This window comes from Bos indicus, chromosome 18, assembly GCF_029378745.1.
Source record: "Bos indicus isolate NIAB-ARS_2022 breed Sahiwal x Tharparkar chromosome 18, NIAB-ARS_B.indTharparkar_mat_pri_1.0, whole genome shotgun sequence".
NCBI classification, from domain to species: domain Eukaryota; kingdom Metazoa; phylum Chordata; class Mammalia; order Artiodactyla; family Bovidae; genus Bos; species Bos indicus.
The window spans coordinates 10411245-10432591 of NC_091777.1; the positions used below are offsets into that span (position 1 = coordinate 10411245).

The 21347-nt window shown below is 45.5% G+C and overlaps 1 protein-coding gene across 2 annotated transcripts in view; it reads left to right on the forward strand.

The window, feature by feature from the left end:
- CDH13 (cadherin 13) overlaps positions 1 to 21347 on the forward strand; it is a 1011953-nt gene that overhangs the window by 647703 nt on the left and 342903 nt on the right. For both annotated transcript variants that reach the window (XM_019978955.2, XM_070770373.1), the window contains one exon: positions 8892 to 9036. In XM_019978955.2, coding sequence (XP_019834514.1) covers positions 8892 to 9036 — 145 coding nt within the window. The remainder of the gene's footprint in view (positions 1 to 8891; positions 9037 to 21347) is intronic.

The following is a 21347-nucleotide window of genomic DNA, read 5'->3' on the forward strand; positions in this document are numbered from 1 at the left end:
AGGTAGTGAGGGTGTAAGAATTGCAAATAAAAACTCAAAAAAATACCTATCAATTCTTTCTTTACTCAAGGCACTTAATTTTGGAGATCATCTGGTAAAAATAAACTCATAGTAACCTACTTATACAAAATCTCTGTAGGCTTCTTTATCTACATGAAATTGTTATGGAACTTTTGTTAAAGTTGTGGACATCCCCGAGGTTCTCAAGACATAGGTTCAACTGCCGTCCAGGAGTATTGTGTCAAGTTTAGACTCTGTCATGGAACCTGGTACTTATTTCACAGCACCTTCATAGTCATTGAGTCCCATCTTTTCTTTATCCCTGTCCTCTGTGGAGGCAAGTCCAAACATCATATTTTTCACATGTGTTTCAAGGTTTTGTGTAAGTTTTTATGTCTACACTTGCAGCCCCACGTACAACTGAATATGTCTAATATTTGTTAGGCCTAACAAATTAGACATATTGTTATGTCTAATATTTGTATATCCCTGACTGCATGCAGCAAGCTTCTAGTTAGCATTTTACATTTCTAGCATTATAACTATTCTCATTATATAAGATGGTGTCTGGAATGATAGGAACAAGGCCCATCTTTTTGACTTATAAACTGGTCCAAGTAGAAGCTCCTAAACAAGTATTTCATAACAACATCCATGTCAGTAAATGTTTTAATGTCCCAAAGAGGTAACTTGGAGGGAACATACTCATTAGGGTGGGAGACGTCATGTTTGTGTCCAAAAGAGAAACTGAGTCACATTATGCTAGAGTCCTAGCTCCTAAATTCTAATTTCCTGTGATATAAAAACCTCTGGTTAAAAAGCATGTGAACACACACACACACATTCCACTGATAAGCAGAAGTTGAATAATATCATCTCAAATAAGTAATTTACTGCATCGTGTATGTCTTACTTCATTTGAATATTTAGCACAAAGCAAAATTATCAGAGTTCAGAAAGGTCACTGAAGTGTTTTCTAAATCATTTTCCTTCCAAATGACTCATGAGTCCATAGACTGTGTGTCAGACACTTTATTTCTTATCCTATTGATCCAAGTTTGACATCTGTTACTGGGGTCATTTCATAGAAAAATTACTATGTTTTAAGAGCGGGCGTCTTCATTTTGGCATTCACCCAAAAACACTTGTAGCATTTGTTTTTCATCAGTTCATCCCTTTGGATTAGATCACAGCATCAAACTTCCCCTTGATAAATTGTGTCTTTCATAAACAGAGCTGAGAGGATACGCCAAATGAAAGACGAGATGTTAATAGTTTGTTGTGACACCAAAGGCCAGTGCTTGTATGCGCTTTGTAATTTGGCTCATTATGTTCATGTTGTGTTGTTGTTCTAAGGAATTCTTTTCTATGTGTGCCTAGCCCACCTCCATTATTACAGCACGTTAATTGGCTTACAGAGTCATCAGTTTGCAGGTTGTGACTTGATAGTTCCCACCTCTGGTGGAGACACCCCCACAATATAGAAGGAGAATAGAGAACCTAGGAAGTGGGGTTCACAGGAACAGTGGCCAAGGGGACCCTATTCAATTCCACTAGAGCTATTCTAGCAGCACAGCTTCCGTTTTGGCTCCTGTGGGTTTTGTTCACCTCCTCCCCATTTTAGAGGTCAAGCCCTCTCTGCCCCTACACACGAGACTCACTGACCTGGTGTTCGCCTGTCATGGACCCTAAAGTGGAAACGATTAGTTCACATCCATGCGGTACCTTCATATCTCCAATCTTGGATAAAGTAATTTTGCCTTAAACAGAGTTAGAGTGACTTGCATTTCATTCACCTCCCCATTTCATTCACCTTGGTCATTTGAGAGCTACATTTATGAGAGATACAAGCCTTTTCTTTTCTTTGCAGAAAGTCTGTGACATTCCGGAAGGGAGCATGTTGTATCTAGGCCAATGCTATGGCCACAACCTGTCACTTGTGGCAGGGTGTCACATTATATGCAAAGGTTCGTAGTGTGTTTTAATGTGTATTTTCATGTGTGTTAGGAAAAATTTAAAATAACCTCACTGCACCCCTAAATTCATGGATAATTTTGCTTTGGATAAGTCATCAGTGAAACATAACAATCAACATTCAGCAAAACTATTAAGTGAATAACACAGTAAAGAGAATAAAACAGAAGTGTAAGGGAAGTCCATGAAAGAGCTTTTAGCAGACAAGGGTGTAGTAGGGGAAAGCACAAATTTTCAAGTCAGATCTAAGTGTAGAGTCAACTGGATCACAGACCAGCTTTCAGATTAGGAACTTAGATTTCTCTGAGTTTTGCTGCAATGAGTATTTCTCCAGGATGTCTTGATCCAAGTGAGACAATGCATAGAAAGCCCAGACATATATTGGACACCAAGGAAATGTTAGTTCCCTTCTTTCAGAAGGAAAGTAATCAAAATGTGATGTACCTGGGTGTTGTTTACCCAGGTGTACCGTGGTTCTTGTTCATGAATTAAGACTGCACAGTCAACTGGTCTTTGGTCCATGAAACCTGGGACCAGCTGTCACCTCCTGTGCCAGGGATGGAAAGACAGGATAGATGGCCAAAGCTGGGGCCAAAACACTGGGCTCCAGTCTCTTAAAGAGCAGTTGCCTCTTCTGGAGAGGACTTTTTGCCATCAGGGTTGAATCGAGTAACTGCCCTGTGCTAAGCACTGAACCTCAGCTTGGGTATTTGCTATAGGGCATGAACACCTATCTCACCTCTGCCTTGATGGGACTGGAGAGGCAGACACTAGTCAAATTCTCACATAAATAAATAAGCAATTACATGTTATGGAAAGTATTATAAAGGCAGGGTACCAGTGCCATGGGAGCATGAACCAGGGACACTCAAGGGAGACTGAATCGGTAAGAAGGATCTTCTCTGCCAATGACATTTGGGGCTGAGATCTGAAGGACAGATGCGGGCTGACCAGGATGGCCGATGGGATGCCCATGCTTACTAGGAGGGCTGCACGAGAAGATTCTTGTGTTGGGAAGGAACAGAATAAGTTGGAAGAACTGAGAAAAGACTGGTATACCTGGATAATGAGGAATGAAGGGGATCTCTTGTGATGTGAAATGACTTTGGAGAATTAGGCTGGGCCAGATTATAAAAGACTCTTCACAATAAAGGAATGTGCTTTTATTTTATGAGGGATGAGAAGTGATTGAAAGGTATCCATTCTGGGGTGACATTAATAAATTAAAATTTTGAAAAGACATAATGGATGCCTATATTGGTCAGCCTTCTCCAGAGACACAGAAGCAGTAGGAGTCTGCTATAAGGAACTGACTCACACCGTTATGGAGGCTGAGAAAGCTCACAATCTGCTGTCTGCCGACTGGAGCCTCAGGAAGCTGGTGGTGTGATCCAGTCCAAGTCCAAAGGCCTGAGCACCAGGGAGGCCAAAGGTGTAGATTCCAGTCCAAGTCCAGAAGCCTGAGAAGCGTGACCCCTGATGGCAGCTGAGGATGGAGGTCCCCAGTCTGCAGTCAGGCAGGAGGATGAAGGGCGAATCCCACCCTCCCCTATGTCTTTCAATGCAGGCTCTCAGGGGATTCAATGGTGCCCACATGTGCTAAGGAGAGTGTCTACTTCCCTGAGTCCACAGAATCCAGTGGTAATCTCATCCAGACACACCCAGAAATTATGTTTAATCTGAGCACTCTATGGCAGTCGAGTCGACACATCAAAGTAACCTCTTAGGTGCAGGCCAACCATCAGGTGCCTATTGCAGAGGCCCAGGAAAGAAGTCACAGAAGCTACTCTTTGGAGGTGATGATTAATTTGGAGAGAAGAAGGTGGATTTGAGAGAGATCCAGGATGTAGAACAAGCAGTATAGACAGGACTTGTTGATGGCAGGAGGACAGGGCTGAGGATAAGGGAGAAAAGGGCTGAGGATGGGGGAGCACAGGGCTGAGGATAAGGGAGAACAGGGCTGAGGATGAGGGAGGACAGGGCTGAGGATGGGGGAGCACAGGGCTGAGGATGGGGGAGGACAGGGCTGAGGACAGGGGAGGACAGGGCTGAGGATGGGGGAGCACAGTGCTGAGGATAAGGGAGGACAGGGCTGAGGATAAGGGAGGACAGGGCTGAGGATGGGGGAGCACAGGGCTGAGGATAATGGAGGACAGTGCTGAGGATAAGGGAGGACAGGGCTGAGGATGAGGAGGACAGGGCTGAGGATGGGGGAGCACAGGGCTGAGGATGGGGGAGCACAGGGCTGAGGATAAGGGAGGACAGGGCTGAGGATGGGGGAGCACAGGGCTGAGGATAAGGGAAGACAGTGCTGAGGATAAGGGAGGACAGGGCTGAGGATAAGGGAGGACAGGGCTGAGGATGGGGAGGACAGGGCTGAGGATAAGGGAGGACAGGGCTGAGGATGAGGGATGACAGGGCTGAGGATGAGAGAGCACAGGGCTGAGGATGGGGAAGACAGGGCTGAGGATGGGGGAGGACAGGGCTGAGGATGGGGGAGCACAGGGCTGAGGATAAGGGAGGACAGGGCTGAGGATAAGGGAGGACAGGGCTGAGGATGGGGGAGCACAGGGCTGAGGATAAGGGAGGACAGGGCTGAGGATAAGGGAGGACAGGGCTGAGGATGGGGAGGACAGGGCTGAGGATAAGGGAGGACAGGGCTGAGGATAAGGGAGGACAGGGCTGAGGATGAGAGAGCACAGGGCTGAGGATGGGGAAGACAGGGCTGAGGATGGGGGAGGACAGGGCTGAGGATGGGGGAGCACAGGGCTGAGGATAAGGGAGGACAGGGCTGAGGATAAGGGAGGACAGGGCTGAGGATGGGGGAGCACAGGGCTGAGGATAAGGGAGGACAGGGCTGAGGATAAGGGAGGACAGGGCTGAGGATGGGGAGGACAGGGCTGAGGATGGGGGAGGACAGGGCTGAGGATAAGGGAGGACAGGGCTGAGGATGGGGGATGACAGGGCTGAGGATAAGGGAGGACAGGGCTGAGGATAAGGGAGGACAGGGCTGAGGATGGGGAGGACAGGGCTGAGGATAAGGGAGGACAGGGCTGAGGATGGGGAGGACAGGGCTGAGGATAAGGGAGGACAGGGCTGAGGATGGGGGATGACAGGGCTGAGGATAAGGGAGGACAGGGCTGAGGATAAGGGAGGACAGGGCTGAGGATGGGGAGGACAGGGCTGAGGATAAGGGAGGACAGGGCTGAGGATGGGGGATAACAGGGCTGAGGATAAGGGAGGACAGGGCTGAGGATGGGGGATGACAGGGCTGAGGATAAGGGAGGACAGGGCTGAGGATAAGGGAGGACAGGGCTGAGGATGGGGAGGACAGGGCTGAGGATAAGGGAGGACAGGGCTGAGGATGGGGGAGGACAGGGCTGAGGATAAGGGAGGACAGGGCTGAGGATGGGGGATGACAGGGCTGAGGATAAGGGAGGACAGGGCTGAGGATGAGAGAGCACAGGGCTGAGGATAAGGGAGGACAGGGCTGAGGATGGGGGAGGACAGGGCTGAGGATAAAGGAGGACAGTGCTGAGGATAAGGGAGGACAGGGCTGAGATAAGGGAGGACAGGGCTGAGGATGGGGGAGGACAGGACTGAGGATAAAGGAGGACAGTGCTGAGGATAAGGGAGGATAGGGCTGAGGATGAGGAGCACAGGGCTGAGGATAAGGGAGGACAGGGCTGAGGATGGGGGAGCACAGGGCTGAGGACGGGGGAGGACAGGACTGAGGATAAGGAAGGACAGGGCTGAGGATGGGGAGCCCAGGGTAGAGGATGGGGGAGCACAGGGCTGAGGATGGGGGAGGACAAGGGCTGAGGTTGGGAGAGAACAGGGCTGAGGATGCGAGAGCACGGCACTGAGGATGTGGAGACAGGGCTTAGGATGGGGGAGCACAGGGCTGAGGATGGGGGAGGACAGGGCTGAGGATGGGGCAGGACAGGGCTGAGGTTGGGAGAGAACAGGGCTGAGGATGGGAGAGCACAGGGCTGAGGATGGGGGAGGACAGGGCTGAGGATAAGGGAGGACAGGGCTGAGGATGGGGAGGACAGGGCTGAGGATGGGGAGGACAGGGCTGAGGATGGGGCAGGACAAGGCTGAGGATGGGAGAGAACAGGGCTGAGGATGGGTGAGCACAGGGCTGAGGACAGGGCTGAGGACTGTCCTTAATGGATTTCTGTTAAATTACCTAAAATTATTAAATGCATCCTAGGAGCACTTTGTTCTTTTTCAATCCTGTTCCAGAGGCCTTGATTTCTAGCATTATTATTTTCAATACAAAATTCAGGAGTCAAACTCTGGTTAGTATTGTAACATAAAATAGTCTCACGTTGATACCTTTGGTTTTGTAAGATTCAGCTCAACATTTGGCATTCATCCTGATCAGTTTATCTGCTTAGTGTCCGTCTGTCTTTCCATCATGCTGAGGTGAGATCTAGAGTCTGCCCCACCCAGTGTGACAATTTGGCAAAAATGTGAATTCTGTTCCTCTTACTTGTGGTTTACAACACTAGCCAAGTCTTGTAGGCTGTGGGATCTTAGGATTCAAATCCAAGCTATCTAGTGTCTTTAGACACAGGTTTTTGGTTGAAATAAAGTTAAGTCCTTGGCTATTTTGGGAAGACAAAAGGCCAGATCTTCATTATTGGAAGAAATTGCTCCCAAAGCTTGATTTTTATTTTCTTTGTTTAGCAGTATTCTCACAGTAGCTTTAAAAAAATCAGCATAAAAGTTCACTCTCTGTAAGATCTCCTTTGTGTGCAGATGTTAAAAGGCTCTGCCTATTTAATTTCTTCTTAGCTATGATACGTGTGCATTATTTTATCTGTCCCAGAAATCAAAGTATGTGTGTGTGTGTGTGTGTGTGAATTTACTAGTGAAAAGATGAGACAGTATTAATGAAAAAAACTCCTCTACTCAAACATACCTGGTTTCACGCCTGTGTACTGTTCTCACATTCTGTCCGTGTGTGTGCATCACACATGTACAGTTGCTACTGTTCAGTCACTAGGTCGTGTCTAACTCTTTGCGCCCCCGTTATCTGCAGCACATGCATAGTGGACATGCTGCTCTGTGCTTTTTCATACGGTGTTCAAGCCGATCCACAAGGCTGAATAGTGATTTTACCTAATGGCTGTATTTTAGTGTCTTACTACATAAATATTTAATTCATCCCTTTCAGCTGGATACTTAGCGGACACCAGTGTAATCTCATTGTTAGAAACAACACCCCAGTGAATATTCCCACGTACGTAAGGGCAGCATCTCTCAAACACTAACAGGAGAGGTATGGAATAAAGGGATGGAATAAAGTATGGAATATGGGATGGAATAAAGTGTGTGAGTCCTTCACAGGTTTGATGAATTTGGGCTTCCCAGGAGGTTCAGTGGTAAAGAACCCGCCTGCCAATGCAGGAGACATGGATTCGATTCCTAGGTCGGGAAGATCCCTTGGGGAAGGAAATGGCAATCCACGCCAATGTTCTTGCCTGGGAAATCCCATGGACAGAGGAGCCTGGGGTCGCGAAGAGTTGGGCATGACTGAGAATGCACACACATACCATGTTGTCAATACTTTCCAAAGGGTGAGACCTTTTTACAACACATTCAGGTAGGGTATAACAAATGTGTTTCTCTTTTCTTTTCCTAATTTGGGCTAGTTTTGACAACGGGGTTGATAATAACAACAGTAACAATAATAGTAGCAGCTAATATTCTTGAGATGATCTATGTGACAGGCATTACATTAAGTGATCTGCAAGCATTGTTTGTAATGGTTAAAAGTGTAAATCTGCAGACCGACTTCACAAGGCCGACTCCAGACTCCACCGAGCTGTTGTCTAACTGGCTCTGTTCCCTCTTTACAAATGGTTCACAGGGACACAGTGAACCTCAAGTGAATTAACGTGATAGGGCGCCTCAGTAAGCCCTGGGTAATGCTGGTTACCATTATTCCTAATAATGATTATTTTATGAACCCATTTTACAGATGATAAAACGAAGAGGTTAACTGTATGGGTCGAGGTCACATAACTAGTGAGCGAGTGTGCTGGGATTCCAGCTGCAGAGACCATATCCCAAGGATTATGACTGCAGACACCTTTTTCTGATACAACTACTCAACCAGTTCCCAAGAGGGGAACAATACTGATAGCTAAGAAGTGTGACTGTTGCCCCTGAGTTAAATCAAGGCAGACTCAGGCCTAGAAATGAGAGCATTGGGACCCCATGTTTCCGTGTTTCACCGGAAAAGCCAAGATGTAATTCCTTGTTTCCAAGCAACAAGGCAAGCTGGTTTTCCGATGCTGTTTCCTTCATCCTTGGGATCTGAAGGCAGGAATCTGTGAAATGCCCCCTAGACTGTAAAGGTCTCGTGGGCAGGAGCCCTGAGGTCCTGCTTAGGACCCCCACACGCTCCTTCCTTGCCTCAGGAAGGTTCTTTACAAATTTTTACTGACCTGAATTTCCCCTAAATACCACCATAAACACTTCCAGTTATTTCTTAATACACTCTGTTCATAACTGCTTAGTCAATTATTTTTATTAGCATAACATTCCTTTTAAGCATAATGATATTGGAAAAACAGAAACAATGTAAGCGCATTTCCTCAGCTGTGGTTGATTGCTGGTGTTTTCCTCCTTTTTGTGTGTGTGTGTGTGTGGACTTCCTTTGCAGATTTGATGAATTAATTGTAAATTTCCCAAGGGGAACTAGCATGAACTGATCTTTGTCTTTTATTCTGTAATGTTTAGTTTCTATTCTAGTCCTGGTGACTATCCATTGAGACCAAAGTTTGAATATTGCCAAGGGCTCATAAAATTGCTGACATAACCTACTTTCTCCAGAGAACCCAACTTCAATTTTCCTAATGAATGAATGCCTTCTTTCTCCCCCAATCTCTTTGCTCCAACAGCTATTTGTGGAGACCGTAGATGTCAACGGCAGGACTCTCGAGGGGCCGGTCCCTCTGGAAGTCATCGTGATTGATCAAAATGACAACAGACCCATCTTCCGGGAAGGCCCCTACATCGGCCACGTCATGGAGGGGTCACCTACAGGTATGTTAAGTCAGCTCACAGTTTGCATAAAGGCTTGGGAGGTGGCCTACTATGATCTCTGGGGATTCTGGAGACTGTTTCATCACCACCGTTCTGAGTTACTGTTGGTGTGTGTCAACACTGATGTATTGTTTCCCTGGACAGAAGCACGCTCTAGAAAACTACAGCTCAGAACATGACTGGGGTGCTGCAAGCTGTGAAAATGTCTTCCCTTGTGTGCAAAGGTGACCTTTAAGGGTGACCAACATCTCAGTCTCCGACGTATGGTTGATATTGGACACCATTGTGAGGGCCCCTTGTGAGGGCCCAAGGCTGAGCTTGGTGTACAGCAGGACTTTGAGGGAAATTAAGGACCTTACTGCAGCTCCTCAATGAATATTTCTCTTCATGATTGCCTTTTAATAAGAACCATTTGGGGGAAATGTGTAGGACGTTTCCGCCCCCCCTTTTCTTAGAAGACGTGGATGGAGAAAACTTTTGTCCTTGTTCAAAGGGTCAAAGGCAAGACATTTTATTTCCCTCTCTGGAAATACATGTTTCTACTCTATGGAAATCAAGGTTACTATGGAACTCCTGTCATCTTTTCCCCAGTTTTAACCTTTCTGTCAGTAAAAGTTTTAGAATTGAGAGCTCCCTTTTTGGCCCGTAGATACTAATTAAAGCATTCTGTGGCCAGCAGCAGCAGTAGTCACTCCTGAGCATAATGCTTTAGAAAGTGAAGAGCAGTAGAAAAATCCCTATTTTAACGGTAGACTTTAATTTTAAGCTTTCACATACATTGAGTGAAAACAAGCCAGTGAAGAACGCCAGCACTGCTGTGTCTGGATTATGCCCAAACACTTGAAACAAAGGAGTCACTCCTCAGGCCAGTAGGACAGGGACGCTCAGGGGCTGCTCGGCTGGTTCTTTTTTCCTTTGCTGAATGGAAGGAATGTATCAATAACATGTAGATACCCGAGGCTCAGTGAGTATTCCCATGGCAACCACCTAGCCTACCAGGTGACTAATTGTATGCAAGGTGCCTAAAACCTCCCTTCAGCTTCCGGGAGCTAGCCTCCTGCACTTGGTCAGATAGAACCCCAGGGGCAGGAGCAGCCCTCTCCCTTCTGGGATTTGAAGGCATTCTGTAAAATGGGCCTGGAGAGTCAGAGAGCAGGCTGGTGACGATGGGTCAGATCACCTCAGGGCAGACCTTCCCCTCAGCATCGCTCAATAGGCTGCTTTTGATGGAGAGATGACCTCCAACAAGACATATCCTGGAATTTGGGTTGGAAGTTTACAGAAATCTTAAACAAGCTGATTTGCAGAATGAGTTAGAAGAACTGATGGGGAAAGCTATTCAAGTAACTGGAGTTTGAGCAGAGCAGAAAAATGATTCCCAGTTTCCATGTGTGGTACCCGGGCCCTGTTTGTGAGTGATTGGAATTCGAGATGGGCCCGAGAAGTGTTCTAAATGTAAATGACAGCGGTTACATCCGAGGCGGCTGTGAGGCGGCTGTGAGCATGTACATGTCTTTGTATATTATACGTGTATATGATTAGACGATGTCCAATTTTTCTCCCACTGCGCCCTTCTTTAAAGTTTCAGAAAGAATTTCAAATTTTATTGCTTTATATACATGTTGTTATTTTCAGAGAAAAATGGAATCCTTTATGCCCATTGAATTTCTTAAAGCACAAAGCAATTCGGTTAGCGTGAACGTATTCCCAGCAAAACATAAACCACCTTAAACTTCTATTTGTGATTGGTATTATCCTATAAAAATACATAAAGACTTGGATATCTGTATGGAATAGTTTCTTCCAGTTATGCAGAATTTGGCCTGATTCATGGTTTTCTTTTTCTGCACCCTCTGGGTTTGATTATAAAACAGGAATTGAAATATGGAGTCAGTCAAATTTGAGGTCAAAAATGCGACAATGTTGTGTAAAAGTTTCAGCGGAAAAAAACCCTTAGATTACTTTGCATCCTGTGGGAGAGCTCAAGCAGATGGTACCTGATGTCTGTGAGGACAGTGGAAACCTGGGACAGAGGTGGGGCCTGTTTTCCGGTCCCCTCCCAGCCTAAGCTGGGAGTCCTGACAATCTCTGACAGGCTGGAGAAATGATCACCTCTTCTGTTTCCACAATGTCCTGCTCATTTGTGGCTCATGGAATCCTATGCTCTGTAGACACTGTATTGCATTCATTTCACAGAGAGGAATCCCAAACCTCAGGAATTCATTGACCTTGCCCAGTTCACATAAATGACAGGTGGGTACACTGTTCAGGACTCAACCCACAGCATCGACCTCCAAATCATGTGCTCTTCCAACTGACCCACAAACTTCCCTGTGCAAATAGTCACTGAATGATCATCACATTCAGGGGGCACTGCTGTGTGCCAAGAGCTTTCTCTAACTGTATCATTTCCTCCACTCTGCCCTGAGGTGTGGGTACCACTCTTCCCATCATACAGATGAGAAGGCTGAATCTCAGAGAGATCTGGGAACTTGAACCAGCTAAGGCTGGTGGATGAGCTAGAATCAGTGTCTGCGTCTGGCCTCAAGCCACAGGCTCTTTCCTGGACACCATACTGTACGTGGCCACCTTCTCACACATGGACTCTTTGCAGGCCCAGCTAAAGGGAAGTATTTGTGTAGGTCTTTCAGATGAACTGAGTTAACTCCTGACAGAAAATAACCAGCTCTTCTGACCAAAGAGCCAGGCACCCTGAGTCACTTTTCATTTAATGTGAGCTGTTGCTCAGTTCCTAGGGTTAAACGATGTTAGGCATGGGGGCCCTTATATCACTCGCATCACTTTCTTCTGCATCCACATAACCAGAGCAGCTTCATGGGATGGGACCTGCACAGCCTCACAGAGCCCCAGGCTCCAAAGGGCTCCACACTTGGTTTAATGATCTGTTGTCGCCATCTTAAAATTCTTAATAATTGTTCAACAAGAGATCCTGCATCTTCATTTTGCACTGAAAGTGAAAGTGAAAATGAAAGTCACTCAGTCATGTCCGACTCTTGGTGACCCCATGGACTTTTCCAGGCCATGGAATTTTCCAGGCCAGAATACTGGAGTGGGTAGCCTATCCCTTCTCCAGCAGATCTTCCCGACCCAGGAATTGAACCCAGGTCTCCCATATTGAAGGTGGATTCTTTACCAACTGAGCTATCAGGGAAGGCCCATTTTATGTAGCTGGTCCTACATATAGCACTGTGGCCTGGAGCTGGGACTGATGCTCTGCTCAACTCCTTAACAAGATGAGATTGTGAATAGGTTAGTGAACTTTCTAGAAGCCTCAGTCACCTTGTCTGTATTAACAGATAGGGTAGGTATAGAATAGTACCTACCCTAGAAAGCTCTATGCACAGATTAACGTAGGCAGTGTGCTTCACTCAGTGCTTGGAAATGTTTAAGAAATGCCAGAGTATTGTTAATGCTGCAATTATTCTTACTATTCTGGCGGTCTACCCTCTAGGGAAGGTAAGGCAAAAAGACATACAGTTTGTGTGAAGGAACATCCATCTCCCAACCAACCAAGCATCATTTTCATGTTGCGATGTACCCAGATGCCATCAGCATCAATCGATCACCAAAGAAGGTCACCCATATTTATCTCTACGTGCAGACAGGAGGCCATTTCTAGCTGCTCAGCATAAACTCCAGGGTATTGTTTTAGGGAATCATTACTAGATGAAGGAAGATCAACAGAAAATAACAGTCTTTGAACTTTGTAGATTACATACCATCCCTTTTGTGGAGCTTCAAGGCATTGATTTATGGAACCCAAACTCAGACCCTGGCTGTTCCTTGGAGCCAATGAGAACTCTGTGTGAGTCTGATGTTCTGTGAGTACCCAATGCCAGGACCTCACAGGTGTGAGGGGGGTGGGTAGGTAGAGGCTGCGACCCTGGAAGTTCCTGGAGGACACACACCAGGGCCCCACAGTGCCTCCTGCACCAGCTCCCCCATGTCTTGTCACCACTGGGCCTCTGGCACCACTGAGAAGGGCTATCTGTGAGGACTGGTGTTCAGGGCTTCCTCCAGAAACAGACCCTGAGGTGAGGACTGAGGGCAGGTGGTTTACCGGACAGGTACAGGATTGCGAGTGGGGAGCGCTGCAGGAAGGAGAAGCCGGCCAACTTGAGGTACCACAGTAGGTCAGGTACCAGGGTAGGCCCTTCTGAGCTCAATCCCCTGGGGAGGGAGGACTCTGGGAAATGACATAAAGCACAGACATTGGAGTTACTCCAGCTCTGGATCCAGGGAGCTATGCTCTCCATTCTCCATGCTCTCCCCAGGGGGACTTTGGTTCCCAGACACTTCTGCTCAGCTGGGACTACACACTGGGTTGCAGCAGCCCAGAGGCAGCCCTCCAACAAGATCCAGAAGCTAGCTGTTGGCCTCAGCTGAGTTCTTCCTCCATGTTGTTGGCTACCCTAATGTTAGCAGGGGCAGCTGGGAGAAGGGCACCCACCACATAGACGGGAGAGGCAGTTTTGAGAGCCATCAGGGGAGGGAGGTAATGGAGAAAATATCTTACTCACCACACTGTGTGACTGAGAAAGATGAATGCAACACTGACCTTTCTTCAGAGAGAGGACAGGACCACAGGACCTAGAGGTGCATGTTCTGAGTCTTGAGAGATGCCCATTGCTTACCTGCATGCTAACCCTTCTTGAGGCTGTTGAACGGAGGCAGAGATTAGTGGCTAAATCCTCATCTTCTAACGTCTGAGAGCCCAAGGACTGTGCCCTCTCTTGCTCCCTTTATTTTTTTTTTCACCCAGTATTTTTATTGAGCATCTACTCTGTGCCTAAATTCTAAATTCTGAGAATCCAGCCATGGACTTGCAAGATGCTGCACATTTCCTCCTGACAGCCAGGTGGGGAGACAGCAACAAATAAATCAGAATTGCAGTTGGTAGGAGAGGCAGTGCAGTCATAGGGACCACTCATTCCAGGAGGGCGGGAAGCCGGCCTCCCTTGAAGACGTGATATGAGGAGACTGGGGGCAGGAGGGGAGTTATCTTTTATCTCTGGCATCCACCTGAGTTTCTGTTCTTCTAGTCTCAGTAAGTTCTATCATGGCAGACAGAGGGAACCAGCCAATCAAATGACCTTTGGGACCTAAAAATGATTGTCTCGGGAGCTCAACTTTGCTCTGCAGTTGGTATTTTCTAAAACAGCTTGGACTAAATACAGATGGGTTTGATATTTGAGAGTTGGTATTTGAGACCTCACTCAGCATGCACCCTCAGCTTGGTGGTGGTAAAGTCCCTTTTCTGGTCACCTGTTTATTTGTTGCCATACTGCCCGTGCCTTTTGGTTCACCAGCTGTCCTGTTTTCCTCTGCTGATGTTTAGACTCTCACATCAAAAGTTTTTCCATTCTCAACAATCCCAGCCAGTCGCACAGGCTTCATATTGGGCACAGAGCTATTTTTTTCTTAAGTAAATTTCTTTTGAAAATAAAACAATCCCACTTTCCCCATAGCTTTACTAAAGTGAAAAAGCGCAGGTGCCCTCCAGTCTCACCATTCAGAGCAAACCACAGTTGCCATCCAGGAGCATGGTTCTAGGGCTCTCCCTGGGCACACAGGGATGCACACACAGAGCACAGTCCCATGGAAACAGAGCTCTACGTGCTCTTCTGTGCCTCACGTTCTTCAGTCTGCACGGTCCTGTGGACATTTTTGTAAGTCAATAAATATCAAGTTATATCATTATTTTAAACAGCTAATGCTTAGATCTACCATCATCTAGTTAGCCAATCCCATATTGACTTAAATTGTTTTAACTTTTCCCTATTTGCAATCAATTCTGCAAGGGAGGACACATCTCTTCCTACTTGTGTGACAGTTTCTTCTGGGTAAATTCATACCAGTGGAATTGATAGGATAAATGATACGCTTATTACATTTTGATGTATATTGGGGTGACGCTTTTAATCAGAGCATTATATTGGTATCTCAGCTAAACTCATGTAGGAAGATTTAACAGTCTTTCCTTTCATGGATGAGCATACTGCTGGACATTTATTTGTGTTTCTGGATTATACCCAATATCTCTAAGTCTTGTGGTCATTTCACTAGCTGTATCTATAAGCTGTGAACTGTCTCGGACTAAACTTCTCCCCAGATTGTGTGGTTGAGGAAGAGGACTGAAATTGTTGATTCTGACCCCTCTCCTGGAGTAATCATCAGAATCTTAGCTTAGATAAGTTGCCCAGCAACCCATTAACAGGCCATAGTGCCATTCAGATTGAATTATGATATAAATCACTCCAGTGAAGTTGACCATGAACAAAATTTATGAAAGAGTTGCATAAGCTAATCAGAGACATCTTCCCAAAGGGAAAATTCCAGAATAAGATGTATCAAAACTGTTGAGTTATCTGGACCTTGCTACTACTCAAGAAGCTGAATGTCTTCTGACTTGCTCCTATCCACATCTGGGGTCCCCATGCCGTGTCTACAGGGGCTGTAAACCAAGCCAGTCAACAGCCTTGTCGTAGGCACTTTTTTCCCTCCTTTATCCCCCAGCCCCTCTCTGATGGAGACACCGTTGCTGCTCGTCCACTGGTGCCTTGGAGATACCATGGGGCGTGGTGAGACAGAGGAGGATGCCTGGAGCCCTGTGTTCTGTTAAGAGGACACCCAACCACTGAAGCTCTGTGCTGCATCTTTAATGCGGGGATCTTTGAAAACAGTTCTCCCATTTTTATCTGTAGCCCTCGCTTCACCTGAGTTCATATATGAGTCCTTGGGGCCAGAGACCAGTTCAAGAAATAGACACCACCTTGTTTTTAAATCACTCTTCTCTCTAACCATGAAGCCTTGGTTCCTCGCATGGCTGTCTCCCCTCTGCCCATCACCCACACTTATTCTCATTCATGCCAGATCTTCTAGGCACTGAGGGTAACCCACGAAACTGGATGGATTGGCTCCTCTGCTCACGGAAGTTACTCATAAAAACAAACCTTTGATAGCCCCTGCCCCACTTGTTTGCTTGGTATATTTTAGACTCAGTCTGGGAGTCATCCATTCTCATTTGGGAGAGAGAAGGATCTGTGACATCAACTATCAAAAATCAAATAAAAGTTAACTAAATAAGCCAACCAAAACAGCATAATAGGTTAAAGTTAAGGGAAGGTAAAGAGGCATTGGTAGCTTCAGAATCTTAGTGATCATTCCACATTTTGAAAGAATAACTCTAATGTGGGTCTCCAGTTAAAATGAAAATCAGTTGAGCAGCTACAAAATAAAAAAGAAAGCTTCTTTGAGTTGTTACGGCATCGAGCATGGTGGACTCCAGCACCACTGAAATCCATCCCTGATGCCCGAGGATCCACTCTGAGTAGTCCAGGAATTCTTAGTGTTACATTAATACAACATCGTGGCAGACCCACCCTGGCGCTAAACAGTTATAATTTCAGGGAAAGTCTTATTTCAAATCAATTCCTGATGACACTTCATTCAGCAAAATCATTCAAAGAATGTTTATTGGTCAGCATCTATGAACCAGATAGTGTTCTAAGTTTTGGAGATGCCGTACTGGCCATGACCGGTTAGCTCTCTACTCTGAAGACATTTGCTTTTCACTCAGAGGAGAAAGATAATTAATGATGAATGGAATAAACAAGATAACTTAAGTCCTTTGAATAAAATAGAAACAGGTGATGTAATAGAATGACAACAAGGTCAAGGAAGGCCTCTCTAAAGATGTGACATCTAAGCTGAGACCAGGGTGAATGCAGGAGCCACAGTGTCTAGAGACCAAACAAGGACCTTCCAGGTGGAGGGATCAGAAAGTGCAAAGGTCTGAGGCAGGAAAGAAGATGGTGGGACAGAGAGGAGACCGTGATGGTGGGAGAATGTGAGCACAAAGAAGGGGCCCGGTGAGGCCCAGGGGAAAGACCAGCAGGAGTCAGCAAACTGTGGGCCATGGGCCAAATCTGTTCCACTGACTGTTTCTTTTTAAGTTAAAAAAGTTTTATTAAAATACAACCATGTTCATTTATCCAAGCATTGACAAAGGCTGTTTTCGCATGATGTTCTTAGAACTGGGTAGGTAGTTGGAACAGAGACTGAATGTCCCACAAAGCCAAAAATATATACCATCTAAATATATTTTTTAAATTTGTAAAAAAAATTTTTAAGTTTAAATATATACTTATATATCTCTTGAGGGTGAAAGAGGAGGGTGAAAACGTTGGCTTAAAACTCAACATTCAAAAAACTAAGATTTTGGCATGTGGTTCCATCACTTCAGGGCAAATAGAAGGGGAACAGTGAAAGCAGTGACGATTTTATTTTCTTGGGCTTCAAAATCACTGTGGACGGTGACTGGAGCCATGAAATTAAAAGATGCTTGCTCCTTGGAGGAAAAGCTAAGACAAACCTAGACAGCCTGTTGAAAAGCAGAGACATCACTTTGCCCACAAAGGTCCATATAGCCAAAGCTATAGTTTTTCTAGTAGTCATGTACAGATGTGAAAGTTGGACCACAAAGAAGGCTGACCACAGAAGAACTGATGCTTTCAATCTGTGGTGCTGGAGAAGACTCTTGAGAGTCCCTTGGACTGTAAGGAGATCAAACCAGTCAATCCAAAAGGAAAACAACCCTGAATATTCACTGGAAGGATTGATGCTGAAGCTGAATCTCTAATACTTTGGTCACCTGATGAAAAGAGATGAGTCACTGGAAAAAACCTTGATGGTGGGAAAGATTTAGGGCAGGAGGAGAAGCGGCAAAAGAGGATGAGATGGTTAGATAGCATCACCAATTCAATGGACATGAGTTTGAGCAAACTCCAGGAGGTGGTGAAAGACAGGGAAGCCTGGTATGTTACAGTCCATGGAGTTGAAGAGTCAGGCACAACTTAGCAACTGAACAACAACACCACCTACCTAAATATGTATATATAAACTACCTAAATATACATTTAAAATATATTAAACATGTTAAATAGTTTAAATATTTAAACTGTATTAAATATATACATTCTTTAATGTAAATTGACCATTTATAGGAAAGTTTTCAGATCCCTGGGTTAGAGCTCTGTAAGATTTCATTTTGAATTTAATAGGAAGCCTTTGGGTGGTTTTAAGCAGGAAAGTGGTAAAATCTGATTGTCCTGTTAAGAGATGACTTGTGCTACTCAGTGGAGAACAGAAGTATGGACATGTTGGCATTCCGGGCACTAGAGGACCATGGCCTGGGCCAGTGTGGGAACAGTGGAGGTAACAAGAAGAGGTCACATAAGAGTTTTGTGATGAGCTCAGGAGGAATGGGAGAACACTAAATATTGACTCGTTTTACGGTACCTGGTCATTGTAACCAATACCATCTATTTGGAATTATGGTAATGCCATAAACTACAGATTCTTTACCAACTGAGCTATCAGGGAAGAATAGGTTTGTAAATTTTCCTCAAGTATGAACTGGATTTTACCTTTGGTTTTCTATGGCTTAAGCTTAAATCCAGGGGATCACATTGTCTTTTCATCTTCAACTGTCAACATTCAGCAGAGTTCCAGGCACATGGTAGCCCCTCAATAAATTCAGTTCACTGAACAAATGGCCCCAAATGGCAGAAAGCGTGAATCACAATAAACTTCCCTTTTATTGGATTTTTAAATAAACATTACCTTTATTAATAATTTATTCCTCTTTGAACAAGTATCTCAAGAGTGTGTTCACTGCCAGATCCTCTGGTGTTCAGTAAGGATGGGGCCAGGGAGGGAAGGATGCATGAAGTAGACACAGACCCTGAGTCAGAGGAGTGAGTGTGCAGAGGAGGAAGGAGGGCAGAGTGCACACCCTGAGCCCCCCATCAGTGCTGCACAGGCAAGGCCGGGGCCAGGGAGCATCTCCCCAGGACCAGGGCAGGGGAGCAGCGCGGGCCCTTCAGACAGAAGCCGTGATGACCACCTGCACAACGTCTCCAGGACCGGATGCTGGTTTAGGTTCTATGCTATCTCTTAATGGAATCTTTGCAATTCTTTTAGAGTCAAGGAAACAAGCTTGTGGAGGTAGTTTACTTCCCCAAAGTCACACAGTTGGTGAGTGATAAAGCTGGGATTCAATTCAGCCTAACCCCCATGCCCTTTCATTTCCTCCCATCTGCCCATAACATCCACAGCCCTTTTACCACTTCACCCATGAAAATGCTACGATCTATTGAAATCTGCTACCCTGAGTTTAGGGAGCATTGCCTTGTGTGCATATGTGTGAGTGTGTACGTATGTGTGCGCACGCGTATACGCATGTGTGTAGGCATGCATATGTGTGTGTGTGTAGTAGGTGAGAGAGAGAGACAGAAGGTGGGAGGGAGAAAGTGAACACTCCCAGCCTTCTTACTCTTGGTTACAGCCTGGCTTGTCAGGCAGCCCTACAGCCCGCAGTTAAGGCGATGGCTTCTCAAACGGAGCCAGGTCCTCCCCCTAGTGGTAGTCCCGGGGACGCTCAGGAACGCTTCTCCAAGATTCATAAGGCATGCTGGCCATCAATCCAGACAGTCCACAAATGTCAGTTAGAAAAGATTTATAATCAGCAGAGAGCTTGATAAACCAGCTTTTACTGCAGCACCGTTGCAGTAAGAACCCCATCCCTTCTGAGGGCAGAGTCTAGGGCGGCCGCTTCCATCCATCTATACAAATACCTTTGAATCACTCCACCTTAATATATGAACAGTATTCTAAAAGAAGTCCTCAGTAATTTATGTACAGAACCACCTCCCTCCTTAAGTAAATGGAAGAGATTCAGTATTCTAAGTTCAATGGGAAGAGGGCATATAAAATCCCTTTCAAGTATATGTTCTTATAAAATATAGGTCATGAATTGAGTTTTCCAGTATCAAAGAAAAAATTTTAATAGACTTTCAGCTTTCTTGCTTTAATTATGGCTGCATTTTTAAAAACCAATCATAGTACCCAAAGCTATTTTATTATTCAGAAGCCTGGCTCTTTTAAAAAATTTCTTAAAAGTTTGGTTTGGGGAATTTTAATGTTTTCTTCTTGCTCTGTTTTTCTTTTCTTTTTTTTTTTAAACTTTCAGTTAATATGCCAATTTTTAATCTGCTGTGTTCCTGGTTAATAATGGGCTGCTAATAGGGATACCCACTTTGTGGAGGAAGGCGGGCAAGGGCTCATGTTTCTGCAACTGATCTTTTGGTCACTTTTCAGAACAATGGAAGACCTCACAGTCTGAGCTGTTGCCATCCGTTCCTCTGTTTCTCTTTTCCATTCTGCAACTTCACCTTCCGTCTTGTTTGGAGATTCCATGCTCATTGGCTCATACCAAAGTCTTAAGCCAGGGCTAGAAGTGACAACTTGAATAGTAACCTAGACATGCAAAATTAAGTTAATCAGGTTCTTTCTGCATGTGACACATCATTTAAAAGTGGCTGGGTGGATTTCCACTAGTTTGGAAAAGTATGTTTGAAGTAGTTGAACATGAAATGTTGACCCATGCCCCTGAAACATGACTGGGAGACCCGTGCCGCGTCTGTCCAGGAAGCATATTCTGTGAATGCAGACAGAGCACACAGGGCACAACCCCCACAACCTAAGATTATTTTACTCAAAAATGTCATTAGTGCCAGGGTTAAGAAACCCTGCCCTATCGGTTAGGAAGACCAAATCTAAAGTCTGGAGGGGAGACGCTACCTGTGTGAGCATTGGTCAGACCAATCTGTGGTGAGCTAGAGGGGGTGAGTAAAAGCCAGAACCTCCTCCTGTAGGGGTGGTCGGGTAGCATGTAGCTCAGGCTAACAGTGAGTGCCTTGTTAGCAGGAGCTTGTGCTGGGCCCTGTGCTCCTGTGCTAAGGGATTCCTCTGTATCACCTCGCAGACTCACCTCAGGCATCCTAGGAGGGTTATGCAGTGATCATCTCCATGTCTCCAGTGAGGACATCGAAACTTAAAGTTAGAAAACAATTTTTGCAGGAGAAAAACAGCATTCTGGTCACTTTTAGTAAGAGACCCCAGCATACTACCGTGACAGTGTGTCCAGATACAAACTCTACTGTCCAGCCTCCCTTGCAGCTAGAAATGGCCTTGTGAGCCAGGGGGCTGAATTTCTGGGATAAGTGAATTTCTGGATGAGTTGGGAGCCAAGTCAGCTGGGAAGAGTTTTCTTTTGTCCTCCTTCTACCACCTATTTCTGTTGCTACCTGGAATGAGCATATGATGACTGGAATTCATACAGCCACTGTGCTTTGTAAGGTGGCTTTGAGAATGGAAACTATGTCCTAGGAAGGTGTACAAAGATAGAGATTAGATTCTATTGCTTGTGGAATGTCATGTTAGCCATG